Here is a 24,901-nt window from a genome sequence, read left to right as displayed (position 1 = left end):
ACCCTCCTTTTAAAGTTCCTCAATCTCTCGAAATTACCAGGTCCGCTCCACATATTAGCTGGAGGATCATAAGGAATTGCTTCCCACCATTAAAAACAAATCCGCATGAAAGAGACAGCAAGAATTTCACAATACGATATACCAAATTCACTTGATTGATTTGAGACTATGATATAATGCTTGTAACGAACAATAAGTCCACAAAAGTAAAATACAATAAAGCTAGGTCTTGATTGAGTTGCTGCTGTGCAAGCAGATGATAAGAATGCCCATATTAACCGAAGGACCGACATGGAAGGATTACCTATCACAAGACTACTTAGGCCTCGTGCCGCTACATAAACTCATATATTAACCACAATGGCAAAATATGACACTTTTGTCCATCCCCAAGCAAAACTTGGGTAGATATGCAGTTGGAACAAACTTTTATCTTTCTAAACACGTTTCCATTAAGCAAACTTATCTGCTAAACAATTGTCTTAATCACTATATTTAAATACCAATTAACATAATAGATCACGTGCAAAACTTGCCCGAATAAAAGCCAAGCACGTATAGTCGGCCGAGAACAAAGATCGAAGCAGCACATTTGCCTCATGCTGCAATCAACAAAGCGCAGCGGTTTTCATAAATGAGAGAATGTAATCTCCAGGATGCAAAGTTCATGGCAGAATTAGAAGATCAAAGCTTCCATGCCCCATAACCTTCCCTCAGAGGCAGGTACGCATCAGCAACAACCCATCGAACTCTAGGCAGATCTGTGCGACCAAACAGAACTCATCAGCGCCACTTTCCAAAAAGAGAAGCAGAAAGAGAACCGATCAAGAAGCTTTACCAGCAAGTTTGTAAGCACGATTTGGAGATACGTTGACTCCAAATGCAAAGTAGTAGGGCCCTGTATCAACAGTGTAGATCTTACTCCTGGCTTTTTCTTCACTGTAGTAGCAAGCAACAAATTGTGGTTAGACAAAATAATAGGGACAGTAATAAATCGAGATGATCAATGACTACAGGCAAGGACCATCACTTCAAGAACCATTCGCAAAATAATTAACACACGAGAGAAACTGTTGCTTCTGTACCCGCCAAATACCATTCTTAAACATCCTCATAGTCACCATAATACTAGCTATGATATTGTAATGAGGACCAATTTCAAGAAGGGTTCACTTCACATGAAAAGGAAATGTGCCACATCTGGCAATGAAAGAAAAAAAGAAACAGACCCAATCATCCCTCCATGTCAAAATCAATTCTAAATCAAAACACATCATCAATGCTGCCACATAAAGTAGCAATAAGGAATCACCTTTAAGCTTAAGCACCTGAAAGAGACAGCATAATAATCACTGCAAAACATACTCAGATCTAATTGGAAGTTTAATTAAACCAGAGCTAAGAGACCAAATTATGAGTCATTGTTCTCGGCCAGAACAAGAAAATAGTTATTCACGAAAAGCTGTGTGTCATTGTATTTTTTGACCTCGTTTGTGAAAGACAAGCAAAGCATGGCACGAAGAATTCAGTCATCTCACCCTCCAGCCATAGGTAATTCCAACATATCACGGAGAAGCTGAAAAATGACCGATAAACAAAGGCAAAACAGAGTACAAGCAGAGAACATGGTGTGAGTAATATGAAGTTGAAAAACCCAGCACCCGTCTCAACCTACTCATTCATTTCATCAACAACCATAATAATGATGAGCAAACGCATTGCCACACAGAACACAACCCTGGCAAACAGATAAGACCACAATCTCGAACCACTGACCTTTTTACAACCTGCGCAACCGTCTTAATATAAGTATCGATGATCTCATCTCTAGTAGGATCGTCCTCCGGCCCCTCCATTACGACCAGCCAATGCATGAAGTCGGCTTGGTCAGGATACAATATGTCGATAAATATGTCCTTCTCCTTGCCACGTTCCGACGGGTCTAGCCGGTCAGGAAACTGCTTCTTGAACGATATAGATGGAATTGTAATAAGCGCATGCCCAACTGTGGCAAGCAAAGTCAGAAAGTGATTTCCTTTTTACTAGAAGGTGAAATCGTTTTCCTCCGATCCAAGTTTGTTGCTTTGAGTTCATGAAACACATTTTTTTTCAAAGATCAATCACTTTTCCATCATCCAAACACTAAGGAGTCGGAAAATAATTCTCCGGAAGTAGTTTTTCTTCAAACAAACGGACCTTATGTTTCAGTTAAGATACGTAAACTGACCTAATCGCCTAAAATGTTCTCCCAATTGTTAGGAAATCAATTTTTTTTTTCTATTTAAAAGAAATTCGAGAAATGGATGTAGTTACACAAGAGTTGCTTAGGGGCATCCAGGGTGGCTGGGCAAAGGCATTCCGGCAAAGGTAATCCTTGGGGGATTCCACTGCCCATATTTGGTGGAAGCATGATTCCTAGAGGTGGAGGGTTCTGCATCCCTTGGTTATGTATAGGTGGCATGTCTCTGGCTAGGAAATTTCTGTTCTGCATATTTTCCCTCCTTTCAAAGTTCCTCGATCTGTTGAAATTACGGGGTTGATCATCATGCCCGTTCCACTCGTAAACTCCAGTTGGCCCGAAAATAGCAGTTTCGCCTAACAAATGTGGAAAAAATGCATTATGACATGGACAAGAGATTGCATGAAAGAGAGGCAAAAATTTCACAATGAGATATACTGAATTCGCTCGATCGATTTGAGACTAGTAATTTTATTTCCAACGAACATTATGTAAGTCCACAAAAGTAAAACGGAGAAAAGCTTTGTCTTGATTGAGCTGCTGCAGTGCAAGGGCAGACGATAATAATAATGCCTATATTAACCAAAGGACTGACATGGAAAGATTACCTGTCCCAAAACTAATTAGGCCTTGTGTTGCGACATAAACTCATGACTCTTTCATATAGTAACCACAGGGGCAAAATATGACATTTTTTTCCATCCCCAAGCCTAATTTGGGTAGATTTGCACTTGGAAGTAACTTTTCTCTTTCTAAACACGTTTCCATTATCTACTAACAAGTTATTAATTAAGAATGCATGTCTTAATCACTATACTTAATACTAATTAACATAACAGATCAGGTGCAATATCAACCCAAATAATTAGCCAAGCAAGTATAGTTGGCCAAGAACAAAAACCGAAGCAGCACAACTACCTCATGATGAGGTCAACAAAGCACAGCGGTCTTCATAAATGAGAGGATGGAATCTACAGGACACAAAGTTCATGTCAGAATTAGAAGATCAAAGCTTACATACCCACATATTCATTATACTTGCTCACATACGTATGAGTATAATATGTTCCAAGTCTCAGCCCTGTGCAACAAAACAGAATTCATTAGCACCACTTTCCAGAAAGAGAAGCAAAAGAAAACCAATCAAGAAGCTTTACTTAGGAGGTTGGATTGATGGTCTCTGGATAGAGGAGCTCTAAATATAAAGTGGTGGAGCCCTACTATAACTGAGTTGATCTTCCTTCTGGCTACTTCTTCACTGCAACAGCAAGCAACAAATTGTGGTTAGACAAAATAATAGGGACCGGATTCCATTTATAAGCAACCTCTCGGTCACTATAACACTAGCTATGATATTGTAATGAAGACCAATTCAAGAAGTGTTCACTTCACATAAAAGGGAAATATGCCCGGCAATGAAAGAAAAAAAGAAACCCCAATCATCCCTCCATGTCAAAATCAATTATAAATCAGAGCACAGCATCAATTCTGCCACATAAAGCAGCAATAAAGAATCACCTTTCAGCTCAAACACCTGATAGAGACAGCATAACAATCACTCCAAAACAAATACTAAAATCGGCCTAATACTCTAAACCAGAGCTAAGAGACCAAAATATTAGTCACTGTTCTTGGCCAGAACAAGAAAAAAGTTATTCATGGAAATTGGTTACCTGATTTGTGAAAGACGGAAGCAAAGAACGCCATAGGAAATCCTAACATATCATGAAGAAGCTGAAAAAAATGACCGATAAACGATGGCGAAACAGAGTACAAGCAGAGAAAATGTTCGAAGTCGATAAACCTGCCTGTCTCAACCTACTCAGTTCATTTAATAAGGACGAACAAACAAATGGTCACACGAAACAAATCCCTGGCAAACAGATAAACACCACAAACTCGAATCACTGACCCTCCAACAGCCCCCGCAAGCATCTTAACACAAGTATCCAGGATCTCGCCAGCTTTGTCGTCCGGTAGGATCTCGCCAGCCTTATCGTCCGACCTTTCCATCATTATGGCACAGTGCCAGTGTTTCCTCACGCGGTTCCAATGGTCGGGCCTCTGATCGTTGAGCGACGAAGAGGTCGCCCTAGTCGCGAAGGCACGGGTGGAAGAAGCCGCGGCGAGGCGGCCATGGAACTCCACGGAGGCCGCGGAGAGAGGGCGGAGGCGATGGCGTAGGAGGAGGGGAGGGAGGGAGGGCGCGACGCGCGGAGGAGAAGGAGCAGGAGCGAGAGAGGAGGCGGGAGCGAGTGAAGAGCTGCGTCGCCATGCTGGAGACTGACGAGTGTTCGCTGTTTTCGAGACAAAAAAGGTGAAATTTGGACGAGAGTGAAAAAGAGGAAGGTTTTTTTAGGGTATCAATGACGCTTTCGTTTGGCGAAAAGAAGAGTAATTTGGAAAAGAAAATTTTAAAAAATAATTACTCATCACCAGGGCCATTATCGGATTTGAATTGGGTGAAAATCCGATCATATTAATCCATTTTACTCGTTTTGATCCATTTTCAATCAACCTATATTCAACTCATACCCGACCTAGCTTATATTACTAAAACATTTCTATACGTAATCAAATTTGAAAAAATTATTTTGTGACTTTTTTAAAGTTATCTTGCTAAAATACTTCAAAATATATGAAAACTTGTTTTTTTTACGAATTTATTTATAAATGATATTGCTAAAACTCTTTCATTAAATACGAATTTAATGGACATTTTCTATAATTTTTTTAAAAAGACCATTGATGTGCCACTTTTGGGAATTCACATCGAGCAGCCCGCCGCCCAACAAAACAGGTTTTGCTCCATTGGTGGCCTCTTTTGATCTCAACCGCTCGGCCTTTCGGTCACCTACGCTTTCCGGCAAGTGTGGCATTTTTCGCCAACCGCATCTTTGGCAGCACCATTTCAGCCTAATCGGCATCTTGACTGAGCGAGACCAATTGAGGTTCTTTTCTTGTTGAAAACGTGATGTAGACCTCTTCTTCGAATTCACCGATCGATCCAGAACGTTATCCCCATTCAAGCAAAGGTTCGGTTTTTCTCTAACCCGCATTCCACTCGACGAGAAGCCGACTCGTCCTAGCACCCATCCACTAGGACTTATCTCGCTTGACCCGCACTCCCTGAGCAAGGAGTCCGGTTCTCCGACTTGCTCGCTTGCTTACCGGGAGGATTCCAGCTGATACCATTTGTCACGGGCCGAGAGTTTCCTTGGCCTCTAAACGACCCGCGGGCGCCTAGCGAGCGGAATTTCGCAGCCGGCCCTTTTCTTTAGCTGTTCCATGAACGACACGGTGAATGATTCTTTCAGATCCTACCACGCCCCAGCCTTTGCTCGGGCGTCTAGTCCATCGAGTAAGGCAGCTAGGTTCTCTTAGGGCACAACAACCGGTTTCGGCCGCCATGGCCTCGTCGGGAGCGGCATCAGCTCCCGACCGTTTGTACACGAGAGGCTACCCCCGTCTTGAGCTCTACAAGTAATGTAATCCTTCTATCCTAGAACTCCTAGCATTAACCGTCCTAACGCCACCCCGGACCAGTTGTGTTCCCACCCTTTACGCCTCATGCTCTTTCACCGAGATAACCTCAAGCGCCACTCACAAGTGTCACAAGTACGGAGGATTCACGGACCGTGACACAAGGCGCCATGATCATCACTCATGAAAATAGTTGTGCATAAAATTTTATCGACAATGAAAATATTTTCCATTGACCAATTTTTCCATATTTGATAAGTAATTATTTTTTCGGAAATATTTTTCAAATCATTCTTTTTGCGAAATGAACGCAGCTCTTTTCTTTCTCAGGATTAGATAAAAGGAAAATTTACTTGTTAGATATATTTAGAATATTCTAAATACATATAATACATCTTTATGATATTATGGATATATAAAAAATTCTAAATATCTTTACCATTGACTATAATTGATTGTGTAATATTTTGTTAATGTAGATAATCAAACTATAAAGCTTATAAATAGGCTCATCTGATACTTATTAGTACATATCAATATATATATATATATATATATATATATATATATATTCTCTTTGTCTCTTTGGCTTTCTTCTTAAATTTACTGAAACGACTTTTTATGTGTTTAGCATTTGGCTAGCAACAATGACTGGTTTCATAAACTTATGAAATGTTGACATTGGTTTCAGGCATTTATTTTTTTCTTTGTATGTGCTTTTTAAGGCTCCTCATTCTGAGTTTTTTTTTTTTTTTTTTTTTTGTCGGTCCTCATTCTTGAAGTACTGAATAGTGCCTTTTGTTCTTCAAGACAAGGAGGCTTTAAAAGTATCGATTACTGGAAAAAGTTAAATCAACATCGTAACGGGTTTGTCTTTTAAGCGTCGGAGCTGGTTTGCGCTCAGCTTTTCCTTTCTACTTCAGGCAAGATCATCTTAACTTCTTACGTCATTATAACTAGAAAGAATTTTGCCGGTATCTACTATCCAATTTGTGTGGTTTCCATACATGTGTGTGTCATATTTTCTCTAGACTCTAAGATGTAATTTGTTCCTTGATGCCGAAACACCTTTCGTACAGGATTTCGATCATATCGAAAAACAAGTAGAAGCTGCTGGTGAAAAATGAAGAGGCTTTGCTCCATAACTTTTCCATGATGTGCAGCCTCAATTGGGTTCAGAAGGGAGATGCTTCTGCCAGTGGCAGTGCTAATTTAATGAAAAGTGTTGAAAATGAACCAGGAATAGCATCCCAAATCAATCGCAGGTGGCCTCTGTTAAGGGAAGAAAATATTCAACAAATATTTAGGAAATATTTGTTATCCTGTTACATTTTGTATCTTATCTCTTAGAATCGGCAAGTACTTAGAGAATATTTGTTAGTCGATTACCTTTTGTATCTTATCTCTTAGAGTCCCTTACATATATTGTATTTGCAACACAATTATGTACTGGAAAAAGAATGAACTTTTTTAATTAATTTCGTGGGCCGTGAATTGAGCGAGCCTAGTCCTTTGACATTTGACCCCCCAGTTGGATACTCAAGAGATGTACGCCGGTGGTAGAAAGTAATGATGAACATGTCCCGAGGATCACTGGACAATTGCAGGTGACCTGCCATTTGGACCCTTTTCAGGAACCAATTGAACCTCAAAACTTCTAATTGCTCTGCTCAGAATTCGATTGAGGTGCCGGCGTCTTCCTCAGATGTGAGGCTACCGGATGAACCCACTTCTTTTGTTAGTATAAAGGACCGAGGACATACAATGGACAATCCTAGTCAGGAACCTGAACAAGTGAACCTCAAATCCCTCCTCTCAAAATTTGTTTGAGGTGCCGGAGAGTTCTTCAGATTTCGGACCACTCGACAACCTAAGTGCGCTTGATAGTGCGAAGAACCAACTGGGACATTCATTCAACGCGACCTAGTCTGGAGCCAACTGGATCTCAAACTTCTGATCCCTCTTCTCCAGATTTGTTTGGGGCGTCAGAGTCTTCTTCAGAATTGGAACGGCTTGACATAACCTTTGCTTTTGCTAGAGTTAAGAACCTGGGAAAAAAGTAAATTATAATATCAATTAATGTAGTCCACATTAAGAAAACTCTTACATTAACGACTCCAATCAGGAAAAAGTGAGTCTCGGCTCGTAATCCCTCTTCCAAGAATTCGTTTGAGTGTGCCAGAGTCGTTAGACATAGTACAACTGGACAAACCAACTGCTTTCGGTAGCATGAAGAACCACCAAACACATATGTTCGACTCCCAAAGGGCTCCAGTTTTTCGTGCATATACTCAAGGGTGGACTGTCCGTATCATCTTCAGGGCGCGTACAGACGGTACCTTGACCAAAGAAAAGGCTGCCAAGTTTTGGAAGGAAAATGCCGTGCATGGGGAGTCGTCCGCACCTGAGATGTACTTAATCTCTTCTGTTGAAAAGGATTTATGCGAAGTTGATTTTCTGTCCATTCATCTCCCTAGCGACCACATTCCAAACACTGCAAGTTTAGCCTTGAACAAGCTTTCACCTGCGGATTCAGTTCATGCTGAGAGGACCTTGTCCCTTCTGACAACTTCACAGTTGAAACTGTTGGCAATGTTGGTGCTAAGTACGATCGCTTCATCTGATATGTCTTCACCAGTTGCATCCCATGAGCAAGAGGCAGACAACATATCTTGAAAGCTTAAGCAATCCAGTGGAAGTTGAATCTTATGAGTCAGAAATCTTGCCTGAAGTTTCCTTTCAAAGAGGGGCTTTGTGACGATGAAGTTGGTATTGTAAAGGTGTATACCTCATAGTTCCAGCTTTACCCCATTTGCCCTATCTGTGGAAGCGGTTAGTATTTTTCAGATTTCTTTGGTTGCAAAATCTCTACACCCTTTCCATTCATGCATGATTTTAAGTTTCAACATGTTATTATAAACTCATCTCATCCCAGCTAAATGATGCTCCATTTCTGTTCCATTCGAAGAAGACCACGCATACCTTTGATTCAAGAGAAAGGACGGTAAAGAAATATGAACAGCTTGAAATATGGTATGAAGTCAGTCAAACTGAGAGCGTCTAATCAGGAAATAGAACATACTACTTAACCATCCAGCCTTTCCAGACCGTCAGAGTTCACCAGAACATCAAGTTGAGTGTGATTTGGAACTATTATAGGTCATACCAATAATACTTAATTAGTAACTGCATTAGAAAGGTAAACTTGGCTTTTTGACCGTAGGGATGAATTAGTTGAGGATGATCCACTGCGACATTAATAAGAATGATTGTTAGGGTTTTGTTGAGATATGGAGATAAAATAAATGTAGTATGAAAGAAGACACAGCTTCCCATAGAAATGATGTAGTCGTGAGCAGGTATCTTTGTTTTTCCTACGGCTACAAATAACTTTTTGCACCCGAGTTGTACTTGTTTTGTCGAAAAATTTCAACCCGGACTTTGCTATGCTTGGCGCTATAGAATTGTTCGATGATCTTTTAACAAGTAGGTGTACAAAATTTCATTCCATGCATCAGGGACTCTGGTAAACACCAGTGGATGCAATCACCAAATGTTTTGGGGTCAGATCTCTGCGCCTTTGTTAAGAGTTTCCCTTCCGCTCCGTAAAACCGATGTGTGAGCATCTTTTTCTGAACTCCGACATCTGAGTTATGTTCAACAATGTTACATTGATCTTTAGCTGTCGTAGGGCATGACGTACTATTTTCATGATCTCAAGGTTTGATCCACTGCCCCAGTATGGACCCTGGATAGGGTATGATTCACCGGCTAAATTCCCATCACTTCCAGGTCTCATTCCCAGCTCCTGCAAAACCATAGGAACAACAGACTAATGACTATGCTTGAATAGATTGTATCTGCACAACTTTTTTGTTGACTTCATATCTATGAGAGGAAACTGAGAATGCTCTGACCAAACAGAAAACAGAACAACAATTTGACTGATATGAATACAGGGTAGACATATAAAAAAAGCATGAAAAGCATAAAAGCTTCACTTCTGAGAGGTTTCAACCATGAACCTTTGATGCTTGCTTAAACAATTCCTCAGCATAAACAGCATAGAAATGATGCCTAATATTCCTTATTATGGACATAAGTTTGGGGTCCCATTGCACCATATACACAGTGATTTTAGAGGGTACTCACCACAAAATGAGTTGGGGACATACTCATGAAGAAAACCTTTGCTTTTGAGGGTCGATGTGATTCTAGCCAATTTGCCCAAGTTTCTAAAGCCAATCTGTATGCATCGGTAACATTGTATTCTCGGACATTGTCTCTCGAACCATATCTGGTAGAAGAAGGCGAACTAAACCCAGTCACTACTATGGATCCAGATTGGTTCGACTTTAATAAAGTAGAAGTGACAAGAGTCACATATAGCAAGAAAGATCACGGACTGTTATGATGAAGAGCTCACGTTGCATTGATCAGAGGCTTGTACATCCACCACACGTAGCTCTCAAATACACGCACGTCGACTCCTGCCAGTGCCTGCTGTGATTGGCGACCGAGTCAAGTTGACGAGCCTCTTGTGGACGGTATGATTCGTGGCGTGATCTGATATCGATTCGACTATAAATGGAGCCCAGTAATACTCAATTGACGTAACGTTGTAATCCTGCCACATGTCAGGAAAATGCCAGATCAAGCCTTAGGTTTTCCTTTCCAACATGTCGAGAGAACGTCTAGGTGTACCTTAATGGTGAAAATCTTTCCTAGGAGGGACTCTCCGAGGACCTCTTTCCTTCCGGGATTACAGATTGCACCATGCACACCATTGAGTCAAATTGGGCTCTTTGTAATGATCACCCACAAACATCAGTCTCTTGTTCCTTATCATCTCCAGCATCATCAAAGGGTCAAACCTGAGATATAGCCAACGAAACGGTAGGTACGCACCTTATAACTTCTACAGGAACTGACAAATATGAGTGATATACAGTTAAAAAGAAATGGTCATGAGAAAGATGAGGTTACTAGCTTGGAAGGTTGCACCCATTTGGTTGCCACCTCCAGTTCTGGTACATAGAATCAGGTCTGCCATTTTTGAGGCAGGTCACCTGTTTCACCAGGTAGGGCACTGGTCTTCTCTGTAAAGAGGGTACGACACATTGTCCCACACCCACCGTCCCTCGAAAACGTCGCACCTCGTCTTTGATCCGGTCTTGCGGTAACACCAGCATCGGCACTCCATGCTCGCGGCCTGTGGGTTCGCCGGTGAAGCCGGAAAGCCTTGCTCTTGCGGCTCCTCCAAGTTGTCCAGGACTAGTCTCGCGGTTCCTAGGATGAGAACCGAGGCTAGTGCGAGAGGAAGAGGGATTGGATTTGGCGGTCGAGCGGGGGATTTCGTCTTCATCTCGGATCAGAAGATGAAGGAAGAGAATGGCGGAATCCAATCTCAGGATTGTGCAATTCTCTTTGGGGTGCTCAGCCGATTTAGTATCTTGAGTCTTAAGCATGTGCGTGGCCTATACTTCATGCAACCACCGGTTGGTGATCTTGAGCTTAGATGTTTGTTTTGGGATGACAGCGAAAATCGTGTACTTGCCTTGGCACAAGCAAGCAAGTTATGATGTCGCTGCCAGTCTTTGGTTCTCTCTCCATTTTTCTATCCTCCTCGTGTTTCTAGCGACATAGAAGACGTGTCTTTTTTTTATCGGGGGACTGGATTTTTTCATTATTCTTTTTAGATTTCGAATCTTAGTTATTAATTAATATTAGACACCTAGAAACTTTACAGACGGGAGCTAGCACAGAGCATGCCTTTCCACTGGACTTAAAATCAATGTTCAAAGCTTCAAAAGCATGACCTAGTGTTTTTTGGGTTTCTATCAATATTTAAAATATTATGTGAATTTTTTAGAAAATTATCGAAAATTATATTTTAAATATACGCGTTAAGATTCGAGTATTCCGAAAAGTTTAAAAATTTTCAGATCTTTAAAGGTCGGACGCATGAGTTGTAAGATTGTGATCATATGAAAAGTGAAAGGTTGATCGATAAAGAATAACGCTAAAAAGATAAATTTATATAATCATTTCATAACTAATTTGACAAATTTTTTATTAAGTGTCAAATATGATACAACGCATTTAAATGCTCACTTTAAGTTCATCATATTATTTTACAAATCACTCATGCGTGTCTATAGGTGGAAGCATTATTTGAGTGTTAAATTCCGTATAGCTTTAGTGATTATTTGAGAAAATACCAAAAAATTGTTTGACTTGGTAAGGGTTTCATATTAAATTCACTTTTTTGACCAAAGCTCAAAAGAGCATTCGCAATCTTTTATAAAAGGGATAATTATATAAATAATCCATAAAATTTAATCTCAACATGTAATTTGATCTCCTAAACTTTTAATGATTCAATGTAAATCCCTAAATTTGTGGTAAAAATTGAAATAATCCCTAAAATTTTTATATCCCAGGATCAATTTAGATAATCTAGCGATTAAATTGAACATATATTAAAATTTAAATGATCATATTGAAAAAAATTAACAGTTCATGAATCAATTTTACATTGAATTAAAGTTAAGAGATTAAATTAAGTAAATTAAAAAATCCGAAATCACATTGCATATCTAGGCAAAACTTTGAAACTAATTTTGTCATTTTCCCTCTATAAAAGCAAGTTATTGATTATATATTTTTCTAGCAAATTATTAATATCTCCAGCACACGGATGACGGTATACGCGAAGGCCTCGTCTCTTCCCTCCCTCTCGCCATTTCCTCCGTTCCACTGTAACCGCGCTCGAGCAAACACCACTCCAGCCATGTTCGGCGGCGGAGCGGCGTGCGGCCTCCGAAACTGCTGCCTGCGCCCTCTGCGCTCGCCGATCGAGCCCCTCCTTCGCCGGAGTACTCGGTCGCGCTGCCTCCCCGCCGGCGGCCCTCCTCCGCCGCGGGGCGGCGGCCTGCTTCGCCTCGAGTGCGGGGCGAAGCAGAAGGTCATTGTGATATCCGGGCCCACCGGAGCTGGCAAGAGCAGGCTGGCGCTGGAGCTCGCCAAGCGGCTCAACGGCGAAATCATCAGCGCCGATTCCGTGCAGGTTTTGGCTGTTTTGCTCTCTTTTGTAGTTTCGAGTTTATAGCGGCGAGGGTAAGGAATGGGGGATTGTTAGGTATGGATGATGAGCAGTTTTGTTGGTGGATTGTTTAGAAAATGTAGAGATAAGTTGGTGAGAACGTGCATATAGGTGGTTTCTGTTGCTTCTTAGGTATAGTGTAGTGTTAGGCTTAGGATGGTTTAGTTGCGTGCATTTGATGATGCGTGAATGAGGAAAAGTGAGAGATGAATCAGGCAGTTTACCTTAGTAACACTGCACCGGGATCGAGTAATCATACTATTTTTTTTTCCTTTGGCTGAATAATGCGAGTATTGAATTCCATAGAATGGCTTATCTGCATTGGTTGGCTGTGTCTGGGATCGGAAGGGCCTTGTTGTGCCTATGTAACTTTGGTTGGGAATGATGAATTATCTTCATCTTGTGGACTAGGACAATCCATCTTCAGTGAGGTGAAGAGTGCATGCTTCAATATGTAGTCGCAGATCTTTATTCTCTTGTTAAGGAGAAAATCTCTTCCATGTGTTACAGGTCTATCGAGGTCTGGATGTTGGATCCGCAAAGCCTTCCCTAAGGGACAGAAAGGTGCGTGGATTATTTGCTGATTTTCTACTTGCCAAGTCAAAGTTTGTGTTCTGACAATGTCAAGTGCACTTTACGCAGGAGGTGCAGCATCATCTAGTTGACATTTTACATCCGTCTGAAGGTATATTGCTGTATTTTGATTAATGTTGACAGTAAGACTTGTTTCATTTGCCTGTCGAGGGAAGTTATTCTTACAAGCTTGCTATCGTGACATTGTGGCAGATTATTCTGTTGGCCAATTTTTCGAGGATGCCAGGCAAGCTACTAAAGATATTATTGACGGTGGTCGTGTTCCTATAGTTAGTGGAGGGACTGGTCTGTATTTACGGTGGTATGTTTCTTCATACGGTTGGCTTCAAGACCTTTGCATGGCTTGTGTTTCTTATCCTGCCTTTTCTATGGAAAACTAATCCAAGAATTTGGTATCCCAAGGTTCTCCCAATTCTGGATGAGGAGTTCTTCCATCACCTCTAATTTTTAGCATCTCTTCAGTGAAGTCTACTCTTCTATAAAGTTGGCTTTGGCATATAAGCTCATTCGAAATATATCGATGGATGATCAGTTATTTGGAGTATAATATTCCTGAGATTTGTTGATCTTCTGCTGGCTTATTTGTCTAAATGCACTTGCTTGTTCGCACACCATACAATGATGGGAGCCTAGGATGGCACTCTATTTACTCAATTAAGTATTCAAATCTAGTCTTTTCATAGAGAATGGATTGCATGGGTAATTAGTCATAATAAGATCATTGTCTGTGTATTATTGTTTTAAACTCTTGAATGATCCTGTTATATCAGTTACATTTATTGAAATTTGTAAGAAGACTTCAGTGTCACGTCAACATTTTGCAAACTATTAGGTATATGTATGGGAAACCAGATGTTCCAAAAGCTTCTCCAGAAATATCATCTGAAGTTTACTCAGAGCTTGCAGACTTGCAGAAAAATGGTGATTGGAATGCAGCTGTGCAGTTGGTGGTCAAAGCTGGCGATCCAAAAGCCCAGCACTTGGCTGCAAATGATTGGTACCGCCTGAGGCGTAGTCTTGAGATAATTAAGGTTGGTCCATGACATTAGCTTATGTAAAATTGGCCATTCTCTGCGTAAATCACAATTTCCTTTTGCATTTACTTAAAGTCTTTTACCTGATCAGGGAACTCATAATATGCTTTTGTTTCTGTATGGTGGCTGATGGAAGGCTTGGCCGTATTGGTTCTATGTAATCATTTATTATGTTGATAATGCATTTGGTGTCCTCTCTCTTCAACAGTCCAGTGGAGCACCTCCATCTGCCTTTCAGATACCTTATGACTCATACGGAGGATTTCAATCAACATGAGTGATGGAAGTCAGAGATTACGTCTTCTGTTTACTTGAGAGATTAGGTGAAGTTTGATTACGATTTTATTTACTTTCCTCTCAAGTCCAAGAATTGATCTTTATGAATCACTAGATCTCGATGTGAATGCTTTTAGGTGTAATGTCATTTGTGGGATCGATCGTTCATCATAGAGATGTTTAAGCCTTGCTTTTTAGAGAGAATTCTTCTCTTCTCCTCATTAGTACATGTTTGCACCCCATTAACAGCCATAATGAATCTCCACTTCTGAAGTTTAGCATGTCATTATGAAGGACAGTTCGTGCTTAATCACATGTCTCGCATAAGAAATTCTAGATGGCATGTTTAGCAGGTAATGACGGAATTTTGGCGGAAGCTCGATGGCTTCTCGATGAGGGTCTTCTCCCAAATTCCAACTCTGCAACTCGGAGCTATTGGTTACAGAGACAAGTAAGGAATTTGATTTGTGATGCACAGCCAGCCTGTGATTTCCACCTTCATTGATGCATTTCAGTGACAATCTTTGCTGTTTTTGGCCATCGTTTCATTCCAACTCTGGCTTTCTTCTTTCTCCCACTTTTTATGCTAGAGCTGTTGATTTGAATCCAGGCAATGGAGTACCTGATGTGGTGTAGACAACATGAAGGAAGGACCTCTGCACGGGATTTCTTAGCTTTCTTGTCTAACTTTCAGAAAGCATCCAGGTAATGCACATTGGTAGCAATTTGGACGTTAGTATCGTATGCTAATTGTTGACCATTAAAGTGGTTGAGATTACTGTTTCTTAATTTTTGCTTTGAAGAACTTCAAAGACTAGTGAGTTTTAGCTTCTTGTGAGTTGTTAAATGGCCTATAAGTATGGAGCTGTATTTTCATGTTGAGGTAGGCATGACTTCTTTTTAGGGACAAGTATAGGCATCAAGCCTATGCATTTGTATGAGTAGTGAAGAACTGCAGGGGTTGGGGAAGACTCATGCCTCCTTTCTCTTCTCTAATGCCTATAATAATTGAGTGGAAACTCTCTCTCTCTCTCTCTCTCTCTCTCTTTCTCTGTCTCGAGGGGATTGGGAGTCGGGAACTTAAATGGGAATGGAACAATCTCCTGAGTGGATTATGTTGTAGTTGGACATTTAGATGTATGCACAATATTCCAAACACGGAGTATTAGGAAACACCAAATTTAGTTTGCATGATATTATATGGAATGCTCTTCTTTAATTTCTTATTGTACTTTTTTTCTATTGAAAATTAGTATTTGAAGTTATACCAATGAGAAATGCAGGTGGCACTTGCAATTGGTATTATGTCTAACACGTGCATGACACTGATGATAGTACAGTATCGCCTGTTCTTAAACAACTTCTTCCTGTTTTGTTGATGAAAGATTCTTCTCTTCATGCAGAAATTTTTGCAAAAAGGCAGATGACGGGGTTCGGAATGAGCATATTTATCACTGGCTTGATGCTTCTAAACACTGGTAAGTTTGACTGCTTTACATTCAAATGATACTTTGAAGATATTGTTTGTATAACGTATGCAACCCACACTAAGTTACTTTTGCCATATTGAGTTTGTCTAGAGTTGCTAATATAGCATTAAGTTCACACTGCTGACAACCCTACATCTACATGTTTCAAATAGCCCAAAAAAAAAAAAAGAAAAAAAGAGTCGGCAGGTCCTTATGAATTTCTCTCTGCATTGGGTCATCAATCATCATCAAATCCATAGAATTCTTCACTTGTTTATGTTATTTTGGGTGTGCCTCATGAATGACAGTAATTTGTAAGTAATTAGGCTTTGTTAGATGTCTAGTTATTCAGGTACACTGTCCATTTTCTCCAAAGAAAATAGTAATTTACTATAATAGGATACCACTAATCTAAATCTCTATCTTTTTCTTTTGTTTATAACGATGCTTGCTGGTTGTAGCTATTCAGAGTAGGAAGGTATGAGAGTTACGGGTGAGCAGCACGCTTAGCAATGCATTGTGAAACTTGACATGTTGGAGAGGGGTTGAGTATGTCCTAGAAAAATAATTTGTCTCCTGTGATGAATATTCTCACACATGTTAGCTTTTGTTTTACTGGCTACCAATTTTCTCTAAAGAATACACTTTGCAGGAAAAGGTTCTCGATTGCATTTGTCATGCATACCATGACCAAACTGGAGAACTCAATGTACCCGAGGCACTAAGAATGAAGAAAGAAATCTCCAGGTCCGCAGAAGATGCTGAACTTAAGGCATACCATACCAAAAACAGGTATCAGTCAGAAAGAGAGTGTTGGTGTAAATTTTCACTGCATTATCTGAATGTGATCTTTTTTTTGCATTTGAAGGCATTTCATTTCTCGCGAAGATTGTTCAGATATTCTAGATTGGATCAGGAGAACCCAGGGGTCAACAGAAAGAACTTGTTCATTCTCCTGAGTGAACCTCCTTTGCTCATCATGACCTCACAAAACTTCGGTTACATGATGACCATTTCCTCACTGACCTTCAAGAGGTGCATCATTTGTGCTGTTGCTTTTTGCCAATGTCTTTGTTTCCTCATCATATTGGATTTACCACAATATGCTTGCTGATTCCCACTGCAGCAAAGGATGCAAATCTGTTTTTAAAGTTATCACTTGAAGAATGTAACTGATAGTCAAAGCAAATGCAGATCCTTCTCCAAGAGACTCAACGTTCCAGAAACAAGACCATTTTACAGGATTATTCAACCAGCTTGCTTCTTGTATATTGAAAGGTCTTTCCTGTCCTACTGTCCATTTCCTGGATCATCTGGTCAGGTCTGCAAAGTTGAATTAGGTGTTTTGCCTCAACCTCTCTCCTCGGTTTTTTTTTTTTTGGATGTCAGCGGAAAAATGAGCATCATCATTTACCACACATGCTAGGGAATTTAATTGCCTTGCAGCATTTGAGGTTGCCATGTTCAGAAAACACTCATAAACCAAAGGTGGATGCCTTGATCCTAAATTAAATCTTTTGGGTGTGTGAGTACCTTTCCCTCCGAAACGTGGATGCGTTCTGAGCAGAGCATCCATTGGACATATTGTGGCTCATCTGCATTAGCTCTACTGTGCATTTGATTGGACTTTCCTATTGTCACCTTATGTTGGAGTCCTTGTCTTCTCTTACAATTTTGTAATCGCTAATTGCTTTTGGAATGAAATCTTGTACTTCACAATTGAGAGCTACCGATAATATAGGCAAAAGTTTCTCGATGCTTTTGTCTGTTTTTTAGGGTAAGTAGTCAGAAACCCTCGAAATCATTAGCATCAGGGGCAGTGTCATAACTCAATCTTGAATCTGACTGTCTAGTCCATTTATTCACTGTCTTACTAACAAGATTTCAATTAGGCATCTGAATTTTAATTCGCCGAACTGGGACAGCGATGTAAGCCCAGCAGTTGCTCCGATGAGCAAACAAGTCATGTTATTTTGGACTTGGCTTTGAAGCTCTTAATTCTACCTAAACATCAAACAAGTGGAGTCCCTTTCCGTTAGTTGGGGAAATGACCTTTTCTTGGTTTGGTTGCTTGGTACGAGCGAGAGCTGTACGAAAGGAGCAGGTGAAAGATTTAAAAAAAAAAAAAATCCGAGTCGTCGAGTGGAAAGGGATCTTTTTCAATTTGAGTATCTAGTTATTCCCGTGGGGACCAATCATATCTTACAGCAAAAAGATAGTTACCTCAGCTTAGAGTTTTGGATCTTGACGCGCGACCAATTTCCCATTTTAATTTGCATATTTAACTTGTGTTCGTGAAGTTCAAAGGTGTCAAAAAATCCTCCCACGTTATAAAAAGTTAAAAGACTTTTTGTCCAGTTGCCCTCTCGTAGAATGTCGATATGGACTTCTGAATGCTTGTCGTATACACACGTCTCTTTGCGATTTGCTCGAATGCCATGAAATTATCAGAAAAAAAAAAATTAAAATGAAGAGAGCGAGAGTGAAGGCTGGGGATACATGGAGAAAGGAAGCTATTCTCTGTAAGTCAGAGCGAGGTTCATCGTTCCTCGTGAGATCCCTTCAATTGTGGAAGGCATTAATCTAGAGACCAATCATCGTTAGTTCTATTGCTGTGTTGCAACAACATTATACGTGAACTAACGCAAGATGCCCGTGCGCTCCACAGTTTTCGAGACTACATTTGTCATACAACTTTTAAATGTCATTGTCGATGTGAATTTTTACATATAAAAAAAATTGCAACACGTCAGTCCGAAAATTTTACAGTGGAGTTTTCATAAGTTAATCCAAACCCCATCACCGAGACATAAAAGTGTAATATTTACTTGATCAGTAACAGGAGTACATGCCACACTTCCGAGTGCTAATGTCCAACGCATAGGTCGCTCAACTATGTCGTCTGGACATCAGCGTCGGGCATCGTGAAAATCGATGAAATCTGGAGCATGGCGTTCGAAAAGGAGAAACCAAAAAGCCGAAAAGCTTTTACGGATGATCGTTCTCCTTGCTTTAAAAGGAATCTGGCATTTAATTTCTTTTTTTTTCCATTTCGAGATAATAATAATATTTTATTTTAGACGGCGAAAAGAGAAATCATATTTCTTTGCTCTTCGTCCATCCAGACCAACAATAAATATCGACGGACGGACAGTCACCGAGGAACGTCGGACTTCTCGAGACTCGCAACTCCCTCTCACTCACTCTCTAGAAGAAGAAGCGGCAGCGGCGGCGGTGGCAATGAGGACCGCCGTGTTGAGATCTCTCCGATCGGCGGCGGCGAGGTCGGCTCCCTCGAGCTCGCACCTTCTCCGCCGCGGGATTCAGCTCCGGAATCCGTGCCGGAAAGCGTAAGGTCGTGGTGCTCCGGGCAGCCGGCAGGATCGGCCAGCCGCTCGCGCTCCTCGCAGTCCAACCCCCTCGTCTCAAGCTCTCTCTACGATATCGCCGGCACTCCCGGCGTCGCCGCGGACGTCGGCCACATCAACAGTAGATCTGAGGTACTCAAACCTCTTTCGCTCCTGAATCTCATGTTTACTCCTTCGAAACCTCCGTCGCGACTCGTGTTTTCGATATATGAAGTGTTGAGTAGCTTTACGAGTTGCGAGCGCCGTTAGGACTTCAGAGCTCGTCGATCCGGTGTGAGTCAATGAGAAAATGTGGAATTCAACTGAGGCCGCGCTAGCACGTGTAGTTGGCCACTCAAAGTTCTCTCCTTTGTGGATCGCTTCGAATGGAAGTCTTTGATGCAACAGTTAGTAGGAGTCTTTGATTGCTTGATGTTCTGTCATCTGTTGGAACTTTTGGCAATATCGATTAGCGTATACCCGTTTCATTTTTTAAATGCTATATCCGGTTGTCATTTGCTCAATTGTTGTTGTGATTATTTTTTATCAATGATCTTGCCTCCTCGTAGGTTGCTGGTTATGTGGGTGAAGATCAGCTAGGACAAGCTCTTGAGGGAGCAGATCTGGTGATCATTCCGGCTGGTGTGCCAAGAAAGCCTGGGATGACTCGTGACGATCTCTTCAACATTAATGCTGGCATCGTCAAGTCTCTTTGCACTGCTATCGCTAAATACTGCCCCAGTGTGAGTATAATCAAATTCTTGCTGGATTGAAAAGTTGAAAAGAAATCTTATGCCTCTGTCCTGTTTACTATGTAGCTTGCCTCTGTGGGAATCGCAGATAGTAGATGATAGCATGTAGATTGTACCTAGTTGTAAACTTGTTTCTGAAATCAGGTCCGTGTTTAACCATGGGCACGACAGAGTCTCCCCTATGATATTGCCAAATTCCTATTTATTGAATCTGATTCGAGGAGACATTTATTGCTTGGTTATCTGACTAAAAGAAAATTACTCACTCGATCAGGCAATTGTGAATATGATTAGCAATCCCGTGAACTCAACAGTTCCGATTGCTGCGAGGTATTCAAAAAGGCTGGAACATATGATGAGAAGAAATTATTTGGGGTAACAACCCTTGATGTTGTTAGGGCCAAGACTTTCTATGCTGGAAAAGCTAACTTACCAGTCGCAGGTACTTATCTGCATCTATAGAACTTGATTCCTTCTTTCTATTCCATATCCTCATATGTGACCTTTAGTTTCTTAATAGAGAGAGTACTTGTCTGTGCTTTTTCCCCTTAAATATCGTTGTCTGCTGCCTTTTTCACAGGGGTGGATGTACCCGTTGTTGGAGGTCATGCTGGCATAACTATCCTCCCACTATTTTCACAAGTTTGTCTCTCTTATCTTTGAAGTCAAACAAATCATCACAAATACCATATTCAGATTACCTGCAAGATCTTTCTCTGTAAACTCTTCTTGGTATAGGGTTCAATTAACTTGTATTTAACAGGCCTCTCCACAAGCCAATTTACCAGAGGATGTTATCAAGGCACTTACTAAAAGGACCCAGGATGGAGGAACTGAAGTAGTGGAAGCAAAGGCTGGAAAGGTTCTGCAACACTGTCTATGGCATAAGTCTTTCCTTTATATCACTTATTAGCAACACCAGTTTCACTGTAAAAGCCAACAAAACTGCTAGCAAAAATTCTTCACGTTTCGCTGACGTGTCCCTTTATGATTGTAGCTATGCTGGAGCAGTGTTTGCTGATGCTTGCTTAGAAGGACTCAATGGAGTTCCGGACGTCGTACAGTGTTCATTTGTGCAATCTAGCGTTACGGAACTGCCCTTCTTTGCTTCTAAGGTCAACTCATCTTACTCTAGATAGGTCTAATCTATGCTGATGAAAATGATGGATCTGCTTCAGTTTTTGGTTTAGTCCTTCATGCGTCTTTTTGCAGTTAGAATGCTCTCAGGACAATTGAGGTGGAAAATCCAAACTGATTGGAGAGAAGCAAGCCTCTGGAGGAATCGCTTGCCTTGCCATCATCTTGCATCTAAAACTTTACACGTCACTCGTCTTGTTCATTTAATATCCCGGACACATCTTGCACCTTCATGCGAAAACGATCTCCTTCACGTTTCAGTCTAGCTAGAACAAGAGTATCAGAACACCTAACAGTCGCATCTACAAGGGCCGAACACGTCCCTTCCTTCACCTGTTGAAGAGAATAGTCGATTAAGCATCCAATTGGAACCTTCCAAATTGCCAATCCCAGGAGCAGGAACACTCACTAGCCAACCGTGACTGAAACTTTTGTATGGCTGATGCAGAATAACGCAGCAAATACCAGATAGATGAGCAATCTACAAACAAGATAGGCAAGATAAGTTTGAGCTTGGTGCACTACTTACTAAAACTTTCCATCGATCGGCCTCACATTTCCTCCGGGATCGTCCCTAAGTCAGGAAGTCCGGTCGACAAAGGCGACCACACAAGCAAGGAGTCGACAAACCGGAACAGCGCCGCTGTCGATAGAGAGCTTACCGACCCGTCCTTTTATAGTTGCTGCCATTGTTTCGAAAAAAGAGTTTGCCTTCAATCAAAGAAGCATGCTTCACTCGGTCTATAGCCTGGATTAGCGGATTCTTAGGCTTAGGCTTAGCTAGATTCGAACTAGCGAAAATATATTGCCAATAAATTTGGAGTCCGTCCCCATGAACTGCTTACTTCTAAGCAAACGCTCCTCAAAATATCCTCAATTAGTAATTTCATGAACATTATTATAATAGACAAACGCATCAATTAGTAATTCTGTCATTTCATGAATTCTATCTTAGGAATAACCTTTCAAGTAAATTCACATCTCGAAATATTCTTCTCTTTTCATATATATGTACAATTTTTATTTTTCTTTATAGAGTGTGCCAATGTAATTAATGCATTACCTATCGATTCAAAAATTCTGCAACGACACGATTTTGCAAAATCTTTCTAAAGTATTTTCTTTTTAAGTACATGGGCTGGGCCTGAACTTTATAAATTTTCCCTTCATGGGCTCGGCCCAAAATCCTCCTACCGACCATCCATCCGCTAGGGTTTTTCGCGTTCCTCCTCTTCTTCTTCTTCTTCTTCAGTGCATCCAGTTTCAGTTTCCCTCTTTCAAGTCAGAATCTCTGCATCGCCGTCGAATCGAAGAAGGGGAGAGGCGAACAGCAGTCCGCAGCCATGGCGTCCTCGAAAGTGCAGAGAATCATGACCCAACCCATTGTACCTTCTCTCTCTCTCTCTCTGTCTCTCTCTGGTTTTTCAGGTGCCTTGAGCTCTCTCTGTTCTGACGTATGCTGTGTTTTTTCTCCGTTTCAGAATCTGATCTTCAGGTTCCTTCAGAGTGTAAGTATTCCTGTCACTACTCTGTTCCTCGGCACTACCTTTAGGGTTTTGTTTTGTCCGATACTTTGAAGGAATAATGAAATTATAGGAAATGGATTTGCTGATGTGCATTCGGTTGCGTTGCTTGTGGTGATGCAGAAAGCGCGGATTCAGATTTGGCTGTTTGAACAGAAGGATTTGAGAATCGAAGGCCGTATAATTGTGAGTGTTCGCTTCGCATTTGTCCCTTGCCTTTTGTTTACTAGATGAGATCAGTTGTTTGGCTATGAAGTTGAGGAATTATTGATTTACTTGTCGCGGAGCATCTGTCGGGCAAAAATATAACCTCGTTTATCCTGCATTGATTGGGATATAGCCGGGGTTAGTGACTGCTAATGCTGTTAGATACTGCTCGGAAGTGGGGCCACCTGTTGTTCTTGTTAGTGCATTCTTCGAGTTTATTTGGTGAAGTAGCTTGGTAATGATCAGTTCGGTTATATTAGAGTTGTATTTGATGGATTCAGCTACTTAAAGGGGGGGGAAAATAGTTTCAGCTAGCTCATTAGACCTTTCGCTGGTGGGAATTGGTTTTATGGCTACAGGGCCTTTTGTGATGCTGAGTGAATCAAGGTTCATCTGCTTGTCAGAATTGCAGAGTGAAGGATGTGTAGCACAGAGCTAATTTATGCCAAGCAAACCTCGTCAGTTACTGGTCTGATATAATGATCATCTAATCATTATGGAGTCCACTAAATAGAGAACATAATGGTGACAATGATGAAGCAAAGAGCAGTCTTAACACTTCTTGTTTTAGCTGATATTTGTCCACACTGGCATGGGGATTCTAGTAGTAACCCTCAGAGATTAACCTAGGTTTTCTTTCTTGAAAATCAGCTAGATTTGATTATTTGAGGGGAGCAAAAGTGAGTCTGTTGTTTGTTTAAAAATATATAATAGGAAACACAGTACTTGTAATAGAAAAGGAGAGTCAATTCTGATGCTATGCAAGATGCGTTTTGGCTTAGAACCCACAACCTTTTGTTTCCCACCAAATAGAGATGCTACCTGGTTAATTGCTCTTCATTTGCTGATCTTTAATGCATCTGCAAGTAGTCATTTCTCTAAGTACATTACAGTTCGACTATTTTGATACGTCCTTTATATTTTTTAATTTTGATCCTCTTCGCATTTAGTGATACCAGGGTACTAAAAACTTTTTTGCAGGGATTTGATGAATACATGAATCTGGTTTTGGATGATGCCGAAGAAGTCAATGTAAAAAAGAAGACCAGAAAGACTTTAGGTTGGTCATGGAGAGATCATATATATTTTTCTTCTGCTTGCTGAGTTTTTCTGTTCTCATACCTGAGCTATATATTTTCCGCAGGGAGGATCTTATTGAAAGGGGATAACATAACGCTGATGATGAACAGGTAAGTGAATTTTTTTTTTCTCGTGTATGTAGATGTGCATATCTACGAATATATGATATCTGCTTCTGTGCGACCATGAGTTCTCTTCTAATTTACTTCCTGCCTGGCATATTCCAGCGGCAAATGATCAATAAGAGGGGCAGCCACTTCGGTGGAGCTGTTGAGGCGGTGGACCCAGAATATGTGGGAGTTCTATCTTTATATAGTTTCGATTTCAATCATGTCGATCTCCTGAAAATTAAACTTGTATTAGTTTGTACATGTATCTGCATCGGTTACTCTTTAGTGCTCTTTTGCAGCTGAAAGTGGTTGCTGAACTTCAGCTCGGATTTTGTAGTTAAATGGGAAGCAATGTCTTTGTCAAGTAACAAGCAAGTCTATCTGTGCCTGCCTCACTTAAATAGTTATGAGTGAATAGCATTGCTTCGCCATGAATACAAGGCTAGAGTTGTGTCCAATGGGTGTCGTCCTCGTTACTAGGAATTTCATTGTTCATTTTGTAGCTATTGGCATTTGACAACTCAATAGCCATTAGGATGTTGGTG

At 40.8% G+C, this 24,901-nt stretch overlaps 3 protein-coding genes, 1 long non-coding RNA gene and 1 pseudogene across 4 annotated transcripts; 4 read left to right on the top strand and 1 right to left on the bottom strand.

Moving 5' to 3' along the window:
• Positions 1-335: 335 nt before the first annotated feature.
• Positions 336-4,684, bottom strand: LOC104429659 (multiple organellar RNA editing factor 8, chloroplastic/mitochondrial). The gene is made up of 8 exons (XM_039303060.1): positions 4,669-4,684; positions 4,152-4,536; positions 3,397-3,497; positions 3,261-3,320; positions 2,314-2,595; positions 1,777-2,005; positions 839-939; positions 336-761 (listed from the first exon to the last, which is right to left on the bottom strand). Exons 1-8 carry the CDS (start codon positions 4,682-4,684, stop codon positions 685-687), a joined length of 1,251 nt encoding a protein of 416 aa, XP_039158994.1. The 3' UTR covers positions 336-684.
• A 7,738-nt stretch (positions 4,685-12,422) lies between these two features.
• On the top strand, positions 12,423-16,925 carry LOC120288868 (tRNA dimethylallyltransferase 9-like). Its single transcript, XM_039303059.1, has 8 exons — positions 12,423-12,791; positions 13,338-13,391; positions 13,470-13,512; positions 13,614-13,722; positions 14,254-14,452; positions 15,085-15,182; positions 16,135-16,209; positions 16,853-16,925. Exons 1-8 carry the CDS (start codon positions 12,423-12,425, stop codon positions 16,923-16,925), a joined length of 1,020 nt encoding a protein of 339 aa, XP_039158993.1.
• A 28-nt stretch (positions 16,926-16,953) lies between these two features.
• On the top strand, positions 16,954-17,437 carry LOC120288925. Its single transcript, XR_005546839.1, has 3 exons — positions 16,954-16,992; positions 17,069-17,235; positions 17,327-17,437. It is a non-coding gene; the product is annotated as an uncharacterized LOC120288925 (long non-coding RNA).
• Positions 17,438-19,395: 1,958 nt separating this feature from the next.
• On the top strand, positions 19,396-21,453 carry LOC120288924 (annotated as a pseudogene).
• A 1,209-nt stretch (positions 21,454-22,662) lies between these two features.
• On the top strand, positions 22,663-24,814 carry LOC104431046 (small nuclear ribonucleoprotein E-like). Its single transcript, XM_010043738.3, has 6 exons — positions 22,663-22,821; positions 22,918-22,944; positions 23,083-23,145; positions 24,148-24,226; positions 24,311-24,356; positions 24,474-24,814. The coding sequence occupies exons 1-6, from the start codon at positions 22,780-22,782 to the stop codon at positions 24,481-24,483; spliced, it is 267 nt and encodes an 88-aa protein (XP_010042040.1). The 5' UTR covers positions 22,663-22,779; the 3' UTR covers positions 24,484-24,814.
• Positions 24,815-24,901: the final 87 nt, after the last annotated feature.

Source organism: Eucalyptus grandis, chromosome 10, assembly GCF_016545825.1.
Source record: "Eucalyptus grandis isolate ANBG69807.140 chromosome 10, ASM1654582v1, whole genome shotgun sequence".
NCBI lineage: Eukaryota > Viridiplantae > Streptophyta > Magnoliopsida > Myrtales > Myrtaceae > Eucalyptus > Eucalyptus grandis.
This window is presented reverse-complemented; position numbering and strand designations above follow the sequence as displayed.